Raw genomic sequence first — 18,441 nt, 5'->3', positions numbered from 1 at the left:
AAAGATCTGGCATGTCCAGGCTGGAAACAGAGCAGAGACATCAGAGCCACCAATTCTCCAACCTGAGCATCCCCAGGGAGCTGAGGGACCACCCACAGCTGGACCCCAACAGCCAAAAATGTTGGGAGAAAAAAAGAACTGGGGTGTCCAACCTGAGCATCCCCAGGGAGCTGAGGGAACTCCCAGAGCAGAGCCCCAACAGCCAAAAATCCAGAGAGAACAAAAGATCTGGGGTGTCCAGGCTGGAAACAGAGCAGGGACATCAGAGCCATCATCTCTCCAACCTGAGCATCCCCAGGCAGCTGTGGGACCCCCAGAGCAGGACCCCACCAGGCAGAAATCAGAAATCAGAAATCCCTGCTGCCTCCACGGGTTCATTGCACACAGAGCTGCCCCCAAACCCAAAAACCTGCCAGGAATAAAGAGAGATCAAATCTGCAGATGAATTTCCATCAGGATTGTCCCTGCTCCTGAGGACACCCCTGCAAGTCCCTTCTGGCTTGGAAATAAAATGTTCATTGCTGAAGTCTCTCACTTTTGGAGACATCTTAAAAAATATATAAATTCAGATCTTCCTCTGAGGAGCTGCAAAACCAACTGTGATCGCTGCAGATGTCACAGCTGAAAGGGCAAGATAAATCTGGGGGAGTTTTAAAATAAATAAAAGAATGAGGGGAGTTTTCCACCACCCCCTCCACGGAGGGCTGTGCTGCTCTCCCAGGAATCAACCCTAAATTTCCACGGGATTGCCAGAAGAATGGATGCTCTGAAGGTGAGGGAAACCTGCCTGGAGCTCAGAATTATTCACTGGGCTGCAGGTTCCTCTCTGTGCTGAGCAGAGGAGATGGGTGAGGGAACATTGCTCAGCCCAAACCCTGGGACTGCTCCCCACAAGAGCCTCCTCCAGCTCTGGGGAGCTGCAGCTGGGGAGAACAACTGGAGAAAATTGGGGAGAACAACTGGAGAAAATTGGGGAGAACAAGTGGAGAACAAGTGGAGAACAACTGGAGAACAATTGTGGAGAACAACTGGAGGAACTGGAGAACAACTGGAGAATAACAGGAGGACAACTGGAAAACAATTGTGGAGAACAACTGGAGAAAATTGGGAAGAACAACTGGAGAACAACTGGAGAACAACTGGGAAGAAAAACTGGAGAACAACTGGAGGACAATTATGGAGAACAACTTGAGAAAATTGTGGAGAAAAACTATGGAACAATTGTGGAAAACAACTGGAGAACAAATGGAGAACAACTGGAGAACAACTGTGGAGAACAATTGGACAAAATTGTGGAGAACAACTGTGGAACAATTGTGGAGAACAACTGGAGAAAATTGTGGAGAACAATTGTGGAGAACAACTGGAGAACAATTGTGAAGAACAACTGGAGAAGAATTGTGGAAAACAACTGGAGAACAGTTGTGGAGAACAATTGGACAAAATTGTGGAGAACAATTGTGGAACAATTGTGGAAAACAATGGGAGAACAGTTGTGGAGAACAGTTCCCTCCAGGGGATGCAATGGATGATCTGAAGGTCCTTCCCAACCCAAACCTCTGCTGGATGATGATGAAATCCCAGCAAATCCAACATTTCCTGGTGGTTCCCAACCTCACAAATCCCTCCCACCCTGCCTAAGGGAGCCCCAGGCTCAGGTTTAAGGTTTGAGATCCTGCTCAGGCTCCTCCTGCACTGAATCCACACCAGGAATGGGAACTGGGAGAGGAATTTCCCAATCCAGGAGATCCCCAAAGCTGCCAGAAGGACTCTGAAGGAATTCCAGCATTTCCAGGAAAGGCTGGGAAGGGAACTCAAAGCCAATCTCATTCCACACAGGACAGAAGAAATCCTGGAACAAATCAGAGTCTGGAATTTCTGGGATTAGAGATTAAAAAATGCACATCAACCTTTCAAGATCCCAATAAATCACTGTTAAAACACACTAAGATAATACTAAAATTCATTACAAAATCATTATATTAAACCTTGTAAAATTTTACTGGTTACCTCATTTCCATGCTTGACCATATTAATTAAACATCAATTTTACACACAAAAAATATCAGGAAGATTAAGATAAATAAATAAAGTTTTTCTCCTTATATCTCAGATTCTTAACAAATCCTTTAAAAAAATTTCTAAAAATCTCTCAATTTTTCAAAACACGAAAGCACCTCTGGAAAAACAAACTAAATTCAAATTTTACAGCAAGTTCCCAGCAGGCAAATCAAATTCAAGTTCAAACTTATTTCTGCCTATGGAGAAAAATAAAATAATAAAGCAAAAAGTATCTGAAGCAAATGATCAGGGATGATCTATGTGAAACCTATGCTAAGAAATTAGGAAGAGTTTAAAACAATAGCAGATGACTTCAGATATTGCCAGTGATTTCTGGAATATATTATAAAAGCAGAAAGATTTGCAGAAATCTGTCATATTTAAGATATTACCCAACAATTTCATTCACCACTTTGGCATTAGCATTTGAGCAGTGTTTAATGTGTTTTAAATGGTTCGATGCAATGCTGGATCTGCAAGACAAAACATTTCTTCCTTCCCAGGAAAAGATGCTGTAAACAACCCTCAATTTATCCTCCCCAAAGAAATGAATGCTTAAAGGATGTTTCTGCCCATGAAAAAAAAAACAAAAAAAAACCATTAAAATGGTTATTTTGCATCCCAACTTTAAGGAAATATTTTTTTTTCCCCTTGACAAGCTGCTTCCATTTCAATGCAGCCAGGATTTGGTCAATAGTATGGATTGCAGAGAACAAAAAGAACCTCAGACCGTGGGCATGCAGGGACCAGAAAGCAGCAACTTCATTTTTCAAGCCAGGCAATTATTTAGCAAACTCAGACCCAGCAGATAAATTCCTGTTTTCCATGGACAAGCTGGCACAGGAATTAAATCTCCCTGGCAGAAATCACAGCCAGGGAGGAGAGGAGAAAAAACCAAAGGGGGAAAAAAATGAAATTCTGTGAAACCCCTCAGCTTGGGGGATCAGAAATAAAAGAATAATATTAATAATGATGATAATGATGTTTAAAGAGGCCAAGTGTTGTCCTGCTGGAGGAAGGAGCCTCATTGTCCCCAGTCCCCCTGGATCCAGCCTGGAATGTTCTGCATTGTCCCTCCCAAGCTTTTCAAACGCTGGGGTTTGGGAAAACCACAAAAAAATTTGGGAAAACCACAAAAAAATTGGAAAAACCACCAAAAAAATTTCGGGAAAACCACAGAAAAAATTTGGGAAAACCACCTTTCCCTGCCAGGAGCAGCAAAAAGCTGTTTGCTTCCACTGAGGGTTTTTTAAATTTAATTTTATTTTTTTTTCCCTGCTATGTTTTCTTAGGAAGTGAAGCCACAACGGGCTGTAAAATTCCCTTTTATTCACTTCTGCTCCCTTTGCTGGGGGATTTAAGGGATTTTCTCTTCCTCCAGACCAGGAATTTGTCATCATTTTTTTTTTTGGACTACCAGCCTTGCCTCTCTCAGTCTGAGCTCCTGTGCTCACAACCCAGAAAAAAAAAAAAATAAAGGAGAAAATCCAACTATAACTAAATTCTTCCCTAATTTATTCCCCTTATTTCTCCTGCTGCAAAAATAAGCTCTGTGTATTAAAATAAAAAAAGCTTTAAATGAAAGCCTCTTGCTCCCAGTGCATTTTGCAATAAGTTATTTGAATCCTTGTTTTAACAAATATCATCTCCCACGTCCATCATCCCCTCCTGTCTTTTTGATCTCCTCTCCCCTACTTATCATGCTCCTGATTTGAAACAGATTTTTAACAGATAATCTCCGCCGTTATAACAATATCCTGCTCGCATTTTATTCAAATAATTCTTAAGAACAGCTTAAAAAGCCGTTTGGAATAACATCAAGCTCTCCATCAATCAAACAGCAAAAATTCCGCTGGCGGTTGTATAAACATCAGCTCAACTCCGGCGTCTTCAAGGATTTCAGAGCAAACCATAAAAAACTCCATTAACTTCTGACAAAGAATGCAAATTAATCACAACATGGGGTGAAATGAAATTAAAGGCTCTTTTCTAATCAATGACAAGGCAGGATGAAATATTCGGTGGCGGGGATGCTCCTGTTTGTATTTTTTAATTTTAATTTTTATTTTTTTTTTTTTCTCTGTGTGTGTTAAAAATAAGGATTCACCCTCTTTAGCCCTCCCCATCCCTACAGGGATCTGCTCACAAGTCGCCCCAGCTCCACCAAACACACTAATCATCCGAATCTCAGGTGCATCCAATTTGTTATTCACACTCTCCCAGCGCCAAGAAAATTAAAAAAAAAATACAAAAAAATAATAAAATAAAAAAAAAGCTGGCGCAGACAGATGCAGCAGGAACCTTAAATGACAGTTTTGGCCTGCGGAAGTGCAGCAGAATCGAGTACAGCCTGCAGGTGAAATGTCTGCAGCTCCATATGGAGCAGGGAAAATTAACAACAAGATGGAAATCGCTCCAGCAGCGGGGAGCCCGAATTTAACACAAAAAAAAAAAAAAAAAAAAAAATTAAAAAAAAAAAAAAAAAAAAAAAAAATGATTAGGGAAAAAAAAATCGAGGGGAAAAAAAAAATTTAAAGTACTAAATTAATGGGGTGTGAAAACATTCAAAGCTTTACAATACCAGGGGCAGTGTTTGCTCAGATTTGGGGGCTGCAGCAGCATGGGAAGGGGGAATTTTTGGGTGCTTTTTCTCTTTTTATTTCTCTTTTATTTCTATTTTTATTTCTCTTTTTCGTTTTCCTTTTCCTTTTCTCTTCCTCTTTTTCCTTTTCCTTTTCTCTTCCTCTTTTTCCTTTTCTCTTCTTATTTTCCTTTTCCTTTTCTCTTCTTATTTTTCTTTTTCCTTTCCTTTCCTTTCCCCTTTCCTTTTTTTTTTTAATCAGGTCAATTTACACTTTTATTTATTAAATTATTAAAAGAAGACTGGAATTGTATTTTTTTTTTTCTAAATATAAAAATCTCTTAAACAGAGCTGGTGAAATCCCCAGTCCTCAGCCTGTTCCTTTGGAATATTTCCCTCATGGAAAATCCTTTTTTTTTTTTTGTAGAAAGTTTTGACTCCAAGCAGAGAATATTGAGTGGGCAATTCAATTTTTTTAAATCAGCATTAAACAAATCACTGCCCCCACCGTGGTTTTATTTTGGAGATTTGAATTTATTTTGGGAATTTGAATCTCTGGGATTCTCTGTCAGGTTTGTTCAGATCTTTGGGGTTCCAACCTTAAATTTAATTAAATATTAAATATCCAAAGTCTTTTGAGCTGTTTTCTTTTTCCTTCCAGTTGTTGGTGTAAAATCAAAATAATGCAAATTGAGGTGAAACTTTGAAAGGAAAATTTAGAACTTGGTTCCTTCCTTAGATCCCAAAAAAATCTGGATGGGTTGTGGAGCAGCACCTGGAAAAGGGGTTTCCTTTCTTTTTTAAAATGCTAATATATAAAATAACTTTGTTCAAGAGAATTTGTGAGCACATGCACATAATTCTATTTAATTAACTGAGTTGTGCAAACAAACCCAGGGTGAATTTGCCCTTAAACACTTCAGCAAATCCTACAAAATTCTTCCAAAGGGATTTTTACTTTTCCCAAAAGCACATTCCCTGACCACCACAGCAAAACCAACACCAGAACAACAAAAAGCACCAAAAATTCAGATTATTACCCCATTTTAAGGCTTAAGAGTTTCCTGTGCCAAGTTCTGAGAGGGGAAAAGTCACTTCTGAGCACCCCTGTTTGTTATTTCCCTGCTCAGACCCTTCCCTTCTGCTGTTAGGTGCTGATTATAAACATTATATTCTGTACACTGAGGCCAAAAAATAGAATTATAGTTGATAATTATATATATAAACTCTAAACACACCCATAAGGAAATTCACTGACACACCAGATAAAGTTATTTCAGGGTGAGACTGAATTGTAAAGATTAAATCATGATTAATAAATCAGCAAAATAAAAAATTACAAAAGAAAAAAACCTATAAAAGATGTGGGAAATGACAAGGGGGGAGTCCTGCCATTAAAATATTCCACTGAAGAAAATAAAATTTGGTTTTACTGGCAGATTGAGGATGTCCTGAATTTCCTGAATATCCCCCTATAAATCTCCTTCATTTAAACTGGATTTGCACACACCATTTGTCTGTGTCTTAAAAATAAAGAAAAAAATTTTAAAATATATATATATTTTATTTTTGTTTTGCAGTTGCAGCCCAACCTGCATTTGCAGGGAATTTCAGGTGCTCCCACCCACGTGGCCACACTCCCCATTTTCACAAGGAATTTGATTTGAGGATAAATTTGGATCCACACACGTGATGAATTCCTGGAATAACCCCACTGAAAGGAGGAGGAATTATCCAAAACGAGCAGAATCAGGAAAACAAAGAGATTAAAACCACTATTAATTAATTATCCCCTAATCAAAGCTGGTTTCTAAGGGTTCTCCTGCCCAGCACACCCCTAAAACAGATAAATTCACATTAAAAAGCAGCTGCTGAAAAACTTAACAGCCACATCTCAAAGTTTCACCTCCTCAACTGCTTTGCATTAAAAAAAAAAAAATATATATATATACAATTTCATGGGCTGCTGCCTTGCCAAATATTCTTCTACCAACCCCATCCTCTTTTTAATTAGAGCTGCAAAAAGCATTTTTAAATTTGGCAGTGGAGGTTTGCTCCCAGCTCAGGGAGGTGATTTTGGAGCTCATGGAATGTCCCAAAATCCTGCCCTGAGCTCTGACAGGTTTGTTTGAAATAAAAGATGGAAATGGGTTATGGAGCAGCACCCTGGAAAAGGAGTTTTGGGTTTTTCTTAATGCTTATATATAAAATAACTTTGTTGTTAACCCTCTTCACTTTGGGTTTTTGGGTAATAACCAAATAAAAAACCATCTTCATTTTGGGTTTTTGTTTATAAAATAACCAAGTACAAAACCTTCTTCACTTTTGGTTTTTGGGTATAAAATACACAAATAAAAAACCATCTTCACTTTGGGTTTTAGGTTATAAAATACACAAATACAAAACCATCTTCATTTTAGGTTTCTGGTTATAAAATAACCAAATACAAAACCCTCTTCACTTTGGGGTTTTGGTTATATAATACACACACATAAAACCATCTTCACTTTGGGTTTTAGGGTATAAAATAATCAAATATAAAACCCTTTTCACTTTTGGTTTTTGGGTATAAAATACACAAATACAAACCATCTCCACTTTGGGTTTTTGGGTAATAACCAAATATAAAACCATCTCCACTTTGGGTTTTAGGGTATAAAATAACAAAATAAAACCTCAATGAGTTTCCCATGCAGTGAGTTCTCCATGAGGTTTTATTTTGAATTGTCCCCTCTTCACTTTGGGTTTTAGGGTATAAAATACACAAATACAAACCATCTTCACTTTGGGTTTTTGGGTATAAAATAACAAATACAAAACCATCTTCACTTTGGGTTTTAGGTTATGAAATACACAAATACAAACCATCTCCATTTTGGGTTTTTGGGTATAAAATAACAAATACAAAACCCTCTTCACTTTGGGTTTTTGGGTATAAAATACACAAATATAAAACCTCAGTGAGTTCCCCATGCAGTGAGTTCTCCATGAGGTTTTATTTTAAATTGTCCCCTCTTCACTATGGGTTTTAGGGTATAAAATAATCAAATATAAAACCAACTTCACTTTGGGTTTTTGGGTATAAAATACACAAATACAGAACCATCTCCACTTTGGGTTTTAGGTTATAAAATACACAAATATAAAACCATCTTCACTTTGGGTTTTAGGGTAATAACCAAATACAAAACCCTCTTCACTTTGGTTTTTAGGTTATAAAATAACCAAGTACAAAACCATCTTCACTTTGGGTTTTTGGTTATAAAATACACAAATACAAAACCCCCCAGACCCTCAGTGAGTGCCCCATGCACAGAGGGCTCTCCAACACAGGAGTTTCTCCTCCAAACCCACTTTTAAAACCCAGCTAAAATATTCCAAGTCTATTCAGTTAATGGTGTCAGAGAACATTTCACAGAGGAAACAAAACAAAATTAAAAAAAAGTGAAAAATCAGAATATTTCCACCCAGGCAAAACCTTCCCAAGTCTGTAGAGGTGTCAGGAGAATTTCCTTAAAACAGCTTCTAAAAATGGGAGAGGGAATGAGTCCCAGCCTATTATTCAATAACCATGTTTGTGAGGCATCTGCATAATCTAACCATGCATAAATTAGTGTGTGTATTACAACAGTTATTTGCATAATAATAGCAAGTTAATAGATGCTTAAAGAGCACAGACCAACACCACCTTTAAATCAGACATGCCTCCAGGCACAGAGCCCAAGATGCAGAGAGCACTCCTCAGAAAAACATATGAAAACATAAAAAAACCACATTCAAATAATTCATTTCAGTCCCTGGACACTCCACTTTTTTTTTTTTTTTTTTTTCCTTCCCTCCCCCCAGAAAGAATAATTGGAGGAAGTGCTGAACAGTTTGTTCCTGTGAATTCTAACATCCATCTCGAGATGAGAATTTCATGTAATTGTCAGAGGCACTTCTGGGTTTGTTTTTGTTCAGAGCTTCGTGGGGTTTTTGGACATAAAAAGGAAAATATTCTGTGGTGCTGCAGAGCTCAGCACCCACCCCACCAGTGCCACCAGAGAAGGGAAGAGCCTTCAGGTGGGAACTCAGAAAATACCAATTTTTACATAAAATTCTTTAAATATTTCCATTCACATTCCATTTTTGAGGAGATTTTAAATCCATTATTCAAAATTGGAATTAAAAAATCAAATCAGAAGAAGAAGAGCAGATACACCTTCCTCCTTCAAAAAAAAAAATGTTAAGACTGGATTATTTTTTAATCTCCCACCAAAATTAACATCATAATTTTCATTGTCTCCAGGGAAAGAAAATGCAGAGTTTGGAGAAGGGGTAAAAAAAAAAAAAAAAAAAAAAAAAAGAAGAAAAAAAATCAATAGAGACTTCTAAATGACTCCTTGCAGCTCCCACTTTTCAATTTAACAGGACAGATTTATTTGTATGTGGCTCAAATGTTCACAATTGCTCTCTGCACCTTCATACATAGGAATGAATGTCACAGTGGCAAGCAGCAGTAATGAACAATCTTACCTGAGGATATGGAAACCTCCCAAGAGCAAGCTGGGAAAGGAAATAATATTTGTCTAGTTAGAGAGATTTGCATGGAGGGCACATTTCCTTCAAGAGAGAAAAGTACTCAACTCTCACGGTGGCAGAAATTGGGGAAAAGGCACAAAAAAATAAAAAATAGTTTAAAAAAAAAGGGATTTCTGGGGGTTTTTTCCACCCCTTTTTAATCCCTCAGTGTCACCATTTGATGCCCAAATTCAGGAATATTCCTAAAACAGAAAAGTTCTCAACTATGACAGAAATTGGAGAAAAGGCAAGAAAAAAAAGGGATTTTGCAAACACAAAGGATATTATATTATTATATGATTTAGAATTGGTCTTTCACAACCATCACCCCCAATTTTTCTGTTTTTTCCACCCTTTTTTCTCCCTCAGTGCCACCATTTGATGCCCAAATTCAGGAACATTTCTAATAGAGAAAAGTTCTCAACTCTCACAATGGTAGAAATTGGGGAAAAGGCAGAAAAAAGGGATTCTGTGTTTAGAATGGGCCTTTCACAATCATCACCCCCCATTTTTCCTAGGATTTCTGTTTTTTCCACCCCTTTTTAATCCCTCAGTGCCACCATTTGATGCCCAAATTCAGGAACATTCCTAAAAGACCAAAGTTCTCAACTATGGCAGAAATTGGGGAGAAGGTAAGAAAAAAAAGGGATTTTGCAAACACAAAGAATATTATATTATTATATTATTTAGAATGGATCTTTCACAGTCATCACCTCCCCATTTTTCCCAGGATTTCTGGTTTTTTCCACCCCTTTTTAATCCCTCAGTGCCACAATTTGATGCCCAAATTCTGGAACATTCCTGAAAGACGAAAGTTCTCAACTATGGCAGAAACTGGGGAGAAGGCAAGAAAAAAAAAGGGATTTTGAAAACACAAAGAGCTGTGTTTATATCTACAAATACAGGGTGAACACACACACACACACACAAATATCTGTATACAGTAATTTCACCATTACAAGTCGCACCATTTTGACTGAAATTTTGATCTGAACCCAAAGTGTGGTTTATAATCAGGTGTGGCTGATATATGGACAAAGAATGAAAAGTTGCTGTTTTAGTTTGGAGGACAGGTGTCTGCTGAGAAAGGCAGGAGCTTCTCTTGGAAACGGAGAATGGAAACCCCCTCCCTCCCAATTATTGTAATTTTGAAATCAAGGGGCTCTCAGGCAAAGAGATGGGAATTAGGAATAACAGTTCTTTACTAGGGAAATTAAAATAGAAATACAGCACTACAAAGAACAAACCCCAAACCCTGACACAGTCAGAGTACAGCCTGACACCCGTCAGGCAGGGTGTTGGCAGCAGTCCCATTCCATGGTGGCTGCATCCTCCTGCAGTGACAGATGTGGCTCAGCTGGAGCAGTGCTCCTGTACAAGGTGCAGTTTCCCTCCGGAGCTCCAGTGGGGATGTGGAGAAATCCGGTTTTCCTCTGGAGTCCAGTGGAGAAAGGGGCTCCCTTAGTGTCCCAAAACCTCTGTTTTTATCTTGGTAAGAAATGTTGGGCTCTTCCCCCTGGCTGGAGCAACTCCCAATGGGATGCAGTAATTTTATCAGTGCCACAGTGGGACTCAATGGCCATGAGCAGAAAATGACTGGCTGGAGGAAGGATGGGTTGTGAAAAGATAAAGAACACTGCCCCAGCTGGTTTATAAACCATGGCCATTAACAGGAGATATCCCATGAGATAAAGAACACTGCCCCAGCTGGTTTATAAACCATGGCCATGAACAGGAGATATCCCATGAGATAAAGAACACTGCCCCAGCTGGTTTATAAACCATGGCCATGAACAGGAGATATCCCATGAGATAAAGAACACTGCCCCAGCTGGTTTATAAACATGGCCATGAACAGGAGATATCCCATGAGATAAAGAACACTGCCCCAGCTGGTTTATAAACATGGCCATGAACAGGAGATATCCCATGAGATAAAGAACACTGCCCTGCCTGGTTTCAATGGATGCCCATTAGCAGAATATCTCCCACAGAGATCAGGATCACTGCCCCACCCTCAACAGATTATTTCAGAACAGAAACCTTTGATCACACTCTGTATTGTAAAGTGCAGCTTATAATAATGAAATTACTTGTATATATACACATATACAAACACAGGGTGAATACACACACACACATGTATCTATATATCTATCTATATATATCTACATATCCTCAAACACAGGTGAATCAACGATCACCAAAGACCCCAAATCACCACCACAAGCTCAGCCCCTGCCCCCCTGCACCCCCTCCCTGCAGGATTGCCAAGGTGTGATAAATTCAAAATTTAACAGAGAGCTCCCCCTGAAACAGCCTGCAGATCTGTCACTGTACCCAACGTGCTCCAGATTTAATGGAGCTTTAATGTCCTTTTTAATTTTGCCTCTTCCTGCAGCACCAGGGGTCGAGCAGGCAATCAGCACTCGAGAGGGTGGCGTGCTTTAAAACCACCAAAAACTCATTTGCTTATGAGTTGCACTGTATTTTCTTAATTAAATTTACTAAGGAAAACGGTTTAAGTTCAGCCAAGCAGTGACCTCTGGGTGCAGAATTTAGATTTATAAAAAGTGGCACCGTTAAAGGGAGATTAAAAAAATAAAATAAACAACAACAACAACAAATAAAAAAGACCAAACAACAAACAGATGAGAGATTCACTAAAGGGATTTTCAAATCATCATTTGTCCCAAGGAAGTCACAGGAACACGAGGATGGAAAAATCACAGGGCAGGATGGAAAAATCAAAATGAACACACTGTTCAAAACTTCTCTGCAGTGAAAGGATGAAACTCCTGAATTTATAACTCAAAAATTAGAATATTTCAGTTGAAATGAGTTGGGTTTGGGAGCTGCTCAGTTTTGTGTCTGGATGTTGAGGAGGGAATTCTGAAATTCAGGGAGCTGCTCCCATTTCCCCATGGATCCCTCCCAGTGCATTTGATGATTTTGAGCTTTTTTTCCAACACAAGAACTGTAAAAATTTTCATTTTGGGAACAGGAATGAGAAGCAAGCACCAAGAATTATCCCAGGAAAACTTCCTGAGCTCGATTCTGCTCGGAGCAGAAAGCTGCAGATTTTTGGGGTGAGGGTTTGAGTTTGTTTTTGAGGTTTGTCCAAGGTTTGGGATGGATGGATGAGATTCACCTCTCAAAACTGAGAAATAATCCCAGATTATGGAATAACTGAGGCACAGGGTGTTCATACACTGACTTTCACCAAACTATCCACAAATTCTGATTTTAAAAAATCTAATTTTCAAATGCTGAAGTGTTGATCCAGGAAGAAGCAGGGCTGGAAACAACCAAAACCAACTTCAGCTGCAGAGAAATGAACCCAAAATTCCAACCACCTGTTGGAATAATGTAATTTGCCATTTTAGAGCTAAAAAGGGAAATCCAGAATCTCCTTTCCTTCTTAAAAATCCCTTTCTCCAGCTCACTTCTTACTGCTGCAATTGTATAAATAAAATAAAATAAAATACAAAAAATAAAGTAAAATATAAATACAAATATAAAATAAAATTTTAAAATTAAAATAAAATAATAAAATATAAAATATAAAATAAAATATAAAAAATAAAAAATAAAATAAAATATAAATATAAAATAAAATATAAAATAAATTAAATTAAATAAAATTAAATATAAATATAAAATAAAATATAAAATAAATTAAATTAAATATAAAATAAAATAAAATAAAATTTAAAATGTGGTAATAAAACCAGCTGCATCCTGCTCACAGAGTGATTCAGGGAAGGAAATCCAAAATATATTTTTGGGATATAAAGTTTCCCACTTAGATGATTGTGGATGTTGTGCAAGTTGTTTTTTAATTGACAGCTGCCCTGGAGATGCTTTTACCCCTCATGCAGACTCCTCAACAACTGCAAATTGAAAATAAGAGCTGCAGGATGGGACTGAAGGAGGAATTGATGTCCTGGAATGTTCCAGAATTTGTTTTAATTACCTGGTGCACATTGTGCACAGTTACAGCTCCAGCCCAGCATTCCCTCTGCAGTTAAATTTCATTTTCTGCCACCTAAAACTTCCCCAGAGCTGCCTCAACCACCCCAAATTCCCCAGGTGGGATCCCATCCCACCCCCAATTTATACAATTTATACAATTTACACAATTTACACAATTTATACAATTTATACAATTTACACAATTTACACAATTTATACAATTTATACAATTTACACAATTTATACATTCCTGGATAGATGGGCTTCAAATCACCTGAAACTGCAGGGTATGGACCTCAATAAATATTAAATACCTCAAAAACCACTCCAAGATTTTTATCCTCCAATATCAATTCTGCTGTCCTCTTATTGTGGATTTTTTGGGGTTTTTTTGGGGGTTTTTTGTGGTTTTTGTTTGGTTTTTGTGGATTTTTTTTTGTGTTTTGTGGGGGTTTTTGTTTGTTTTTGTTTTAAATAAAAAATCCAAAAGGATATACCAGCCATTTAGCAGAGTTAAAGTGCTTCTGAGGTTAAATGACAACAAAGAGGAGCAGGAACACAAAGCAGTGTGAAGTAGGGCTTCAATTAAACGTGCAGGATTTATATATAACAAGAAGGAAAAAAAAAAAAAAAGAATAAAAAAAATAAAAACCCAGAGTTACAAATTAATTTAATCTTCTGCCTATAGTTTGCAGCTGCACTCCAAAGTGTCTGGGGCTTAAGAACAAAGCCTTGCAAGGGCTGGGAGTGAGGGAAGCTTCAATTTTTAATGTTTGAGGCCATTAGCTGGAACTTGGAACCTGCAGAGGGGCAGGGGACAAAGTGACAGATCTGCTCTGCTGGCCAGCCTGGAAATGACAGCAGCAGAAAAATGCCCCAGTAACCTCTGGGACACTCCTTGGCTTCAGCAGATGAGTGCCAGCTCCATGGAAAAAAATTAAAATTAAAAAAAAAATTTATATATATATATATAAATAAATTAATTAAAAATCAAAGCGTAATTCGCCTTAATTAAAGATAATTAATTTCACTTTGACTTCTGTTAAATGTGAATTTAGCAGAGGCAGCTCAAGGCTGGGTAAATTGCATTTTTCTGCCTGGTCACAAATCCTGGGTAGTGCCAGATTTTACTGCAGCATCTCCAGAGGTGACACCAGGAATTGCCAAAGGTGGAAAATTCAGAATTCAGGAGCAAAACCAACACAAATCCTGCAGGGGGGGTGGGATGATTGGGCAGAGGATTCCTGTCTGGTTAAAAAAAAATTAAATTTAAAATATTTTTATTATTAGTGAGTTATATTTGAGATGAATGTTGTTAAATAAATAGATTTAGTTCTGTTTCAATGGGTTTCAAGGCTGGGGTAAATTAAATTTTTCTGCCTGGTCACAAATGCTGGGTAGTGCCAGGTTTGACTGGGGATTCTCCAGAGGTGACACCAGGAATTGCCAAAGAATTCAGGGAAATTCAGAATTCAGGAACAAAACCAACACAAACCCTGCAGGGGGGATGGGATGATTGAGCAGAGGATTCCTGTCTGGTTAAAAAAATTAAATTTTAAATATTTTTATTATTAGTAAAATGAGTAATATTTGTTATGCATATTGTTAAAAAAATAGATTTAGTTCTGTTTCAATGGGTTTCATCATTATGTAATAATAATGATAATAATGATGATAATAATGATGATAATAATACTAATTATAGTAATAATGACGATAGTAATAATGATAGTAATAATGATAATGATAGTAATAATAATGATAATAATGATGATAGTAATAATGATAATAATAATGATTATGATAGTAATAATGATAATAATGATGATAATAATAATGATGATAGCAATAATGATCATAGTAATAATGATGATACTAATGATTATAGTAATAATGACAGCAATAATAATGATAGCAATAATGATGATGATATCTAATTTTATCATATTTTCATCTCATTTTTAATGACAATTGACAATTCCACATCCTCACACCCCTGCCTGGTGCCAGATATTTATTTAAAATTAATTTATTTAAAATTAATTCATTTAAAATTAATTTCTAATTTATTTTAAATTAACCAACACCAAGGTGTGGTCAAGGACTTGGCTGAGTGGAGCTGATTTTAAACCCTGCAGGGATTTCAGGCTTTCAAACCCAAAATTCCCCTTTTTAGCAGCACCAATTGAGCCTGCCCTGCCACCCCAGGTCACCAAGGTGTCACTTTAATGACAGTGACCTGGAGTGGCTCTGGGAGCACCTCTGGCACCTTTCCCTGAGCTCTGTCCTGGATTTTTATCATTTAACTGCAGTTAAATGGGGGTGGGGGCACAGGGCTCAGAGCAGCTGCCAAAAAAAAAAAATTACAGAGCAGCCAGCCCCAAAGTGCACATCTGGAGCAGGAGGAACCCTGGGAGGAGAGGAAATGCAAATTAAAGGAGTTTTCCTGGTAAAAATGAGTTTTCCCAGTAAAAATGAGGGGTTTTCCCAGTAAAAATGAGTTTTCCCAGTAAAAATCAGGAGTTTTCCCAGTAAAAATTAAGGAGTTTTCCCAATAAAATTCAGCCTGCACATCTGGATCAGGAGAAATCCCTGGGAAGGGAGGGAGAAGGAGGAGTAGAAGGAGAGGAAATGCAAATTTTAGAGGAGTTTTCCCAATAAAAATGAGTTTTCCCAGTAAAAATGAGGAGTTTTCCCAGTAAAAAATAAGGAGTTTTCCCAATAAAATTCAGCCTGCACATCTGGATCAGGAGAAATCCCTGGGAAGGGAGGGAGAAGAAAGTTGGGAAGGAGTAAAATCAGAGGAAATGCAAATTAAAGGAGTTTTCCCAATAAAAAATGAGGAATTTTCCCAGCCAAAGAAAGAAAGAAAGAAAAAAGAAACGAAAATTTAAAAAGGGAAAGGAATAAGGAAAAGGGGGAAAGAGGGAAAAAAGGGGGGAAAAAGGGGGAAAAAAAGGAGGAATAAAGAGGGAGAAAGAGGAGAAAAAAGGGGGGAAATGGGAAAAAAAGGAAAAAAAAAGAAAAAAGGAAAAAAAGGAAAAAAAGGAAAAAAAAGGAAAAAAAGGAAAAAAAGGAAAAAAAGGGAAAAAAAGGAAAAAAAAGGAAAAAAAGAAATAAGGAAAAAAGGAGAAAAGGCAAAGCCTCCCCACTGCAGGCCCTATTTTATTTAATTAATTTTATTTTATTCCTGCCAGGAACAAACCCATTCTGAACACAGCCCCCAGGTGAAAGCACACACATACAGGGAATGCAAAGAATAATTCCAAATATTTTAAATATTTAAACCAATGAAAATATTTTGATTTTTTCTCAGTTAATTGGAGTTTTTGTGCCCCTGCTCACCTCCATGAAGGAAATGCCCAAGCTCCAAACATCTGAGTGGATCCCGTACTGCTCCCCTGAAATCCTCTCAGGCTGGAAAAAAAAAATTGAGAAACAAGTCCTGAGCCTTGAACACACACAAAAAACACAAAAACCACAAAAAAAACCCACAAAAAACCCAGCTCCAGGGCAAGGAGTGGCAAAAAAATCACAATATTGGGGAATATTCTGGGCTGGGAGGGAAGGGAAATTCCTAAAATTCAATTTAAACCTGTCCTAGGTGAAGGAAATTTCATAAATTCAATTTACATCTGTCCTGGGGGGAAGGAAATTTCCTAAAATCCAACTTTAACCTGTCCTTTGGGGAAGGAAATTTTCTAAAATCCAACTTAAACCTCTCCTAAGGGAAGGAAATTTCCTAAATTCAATTTAAACCTGTCCCTTGGGGAAGGAAATTTCCTAAAATTCAATTTAAACCTGTCCTGGGAGAAGGAAATTTCCTAAAATCCTGAATTCCTGATACAATTTTTATACTGATATAATTTTTTATACCAATACAATTTTTACACTGACCAATTTTTGTACTGACATCATTTTTATACTGACAATTTTTTGTACAGATACAATTTTTTACACTGACAATTTTTTATACTGAAAAATTTTTACAAATTTTTATACTGACATCATTTTATACTGACAAATATCCTCACAAAGATGCAGATGTGCAGCCAGAAGTCATTTTAGAATTTTAGAATTTAGAAAAAAATAGGATGAAAAAATAAAGTGTTGAAGAAATGATTTTACAGAAAATGCGTTTTGGGTTGGAAATTTTAATTTCTCCATTTCTTTTCCATTAAATAAAATCAAAAAGCTTTTTCTATTTAAAAAAAAAATAATAGAGCTTAAACTTCTGTCTAACAATTAAGACATGGAGGCATCACACCCACACAGAAAAAAAATAAAAATCAATTTATTTAATGTACACCTGAGCAAGAGAACAGAAATCCTGGTTTGGCCACTTAAACATCACACAATTTAATTTCAGCTGGAAAAGTCGAATTTAATTCTCAGCCCTACTTAAGAAATTGGAAAAGTTGATTAATTTGAAGCTGTGTTTTTTTGTCTGCATCTCTGTGTTGCAATTCTTGTTTTATATCTTGTGGATCTTGTTTTATTTTTATTTAAATTCCCATTTTTCTGGTGCCACAGGACAGCCCAAGCTTTTCCAGGATGGTGCCTTGGAGCTTTTCAGCCACACAATGAGCACACCTCGAGTGGAAAAGCACTTAGCAAATAAATGGGAAACCCTGACAAGAAAATCAGAAAAAAAACCCACCAGAAAATCAGAATAAAACCCCTGAAAGCGATTAAAGGTCATGGATTTCTCTCTCCCCTTCCCTGAGGTTGGAAAAACACAAGCAGCAACCACTTGGTGCTGTTTATATTTTTATTTTTACATTCTTTTCTCCTCAAGACCAAGAGCAGCCTGCTGAAATAATTTTAATGGGCAAAAAAAATAAAGAGTTCCTGAAGTGCTTTAAAAATTGAGGCGGTGCAGTTTTCACTCTGAAATGGAGAATTGGGAAATCTGACACAAAATCTGATTTGTGCAGCTCTGAACCCAAACTCTGCCCCAAATGATGGAAAAAATCTTAAAAAAATAAAAAGGGAATTTAGGGACTTTTATTTACAGGAACTAGACACAGGTGGTCTCGTGTCAACAAGACAAAAAGCAAAATTTATACAGAAAAGTGAAGTATTGATGATTTCCTCCCTTCTGAGCTACCAAACTTGCATTTGGATGCCCTGAATTGATTGATCCCAATGTTTTTTCACATTTCCATGGGAAATCAGAGCTCAGCAATGCCCTCACCTGCAGCACTCCCAAAACATCCCTGGCTTGGAGCTCCAGAGAGCCACAAGCTGGGACTGAAAAACTG

General features: G+C 37.3%; 1 protein-coding gene across 2 annotated transcripts in view; it reads right to left on the bottom strand.

The window, feature by feature from the left end:
- The window catches only part of MAP2K5 (mitogen-activated protein kinase kinase 5), a 129,609-nt gene that overhangs the window by 50,523 nt on the left and 60,645 nt on the right, over positions 1-18,441 (bottom strand). For both annotated transcript variants that reach the window (XM_033070741.2, XM_033070742.1), the window contains exons 16-17: positions 16,523-16,594; positions 9,158-9,187 (exon numbers count right to left, since the gene is read on the bottom strand). In XM_033070741.2, coding sequence (XP_032926632.1) covers positions 9,158-9,187; positions 16,523-16,594 — 102 coding nt within the window. The remainder of the gene's footprint in view (positions 1-9,157; positions 9,188-16,522; positions 16,595-18,441) is intronic.

The sequence above is a fragment of the Catharus ustulatus genome, chromosome 12, assembly GCF_009819885.2.
Source record: "Catharus ustulatus isolate bCatUst1 chromosome 12, bCatUst1.pri.v2, whole genome shotgun sequence".
In the NCBI taxonomy this organism is placed as follows: domain Eukaryota; kingdom Metazoa; phylum Chordata; class Aves; order Passeriformes; family Turdidae; genus Catharus; species Catharus ustulatus.
The sequence above is the reverse complement of the archived record's forward strand: the minus strand, read 5'-3'. Positions and strand labels throughout refer to the sequence as shown.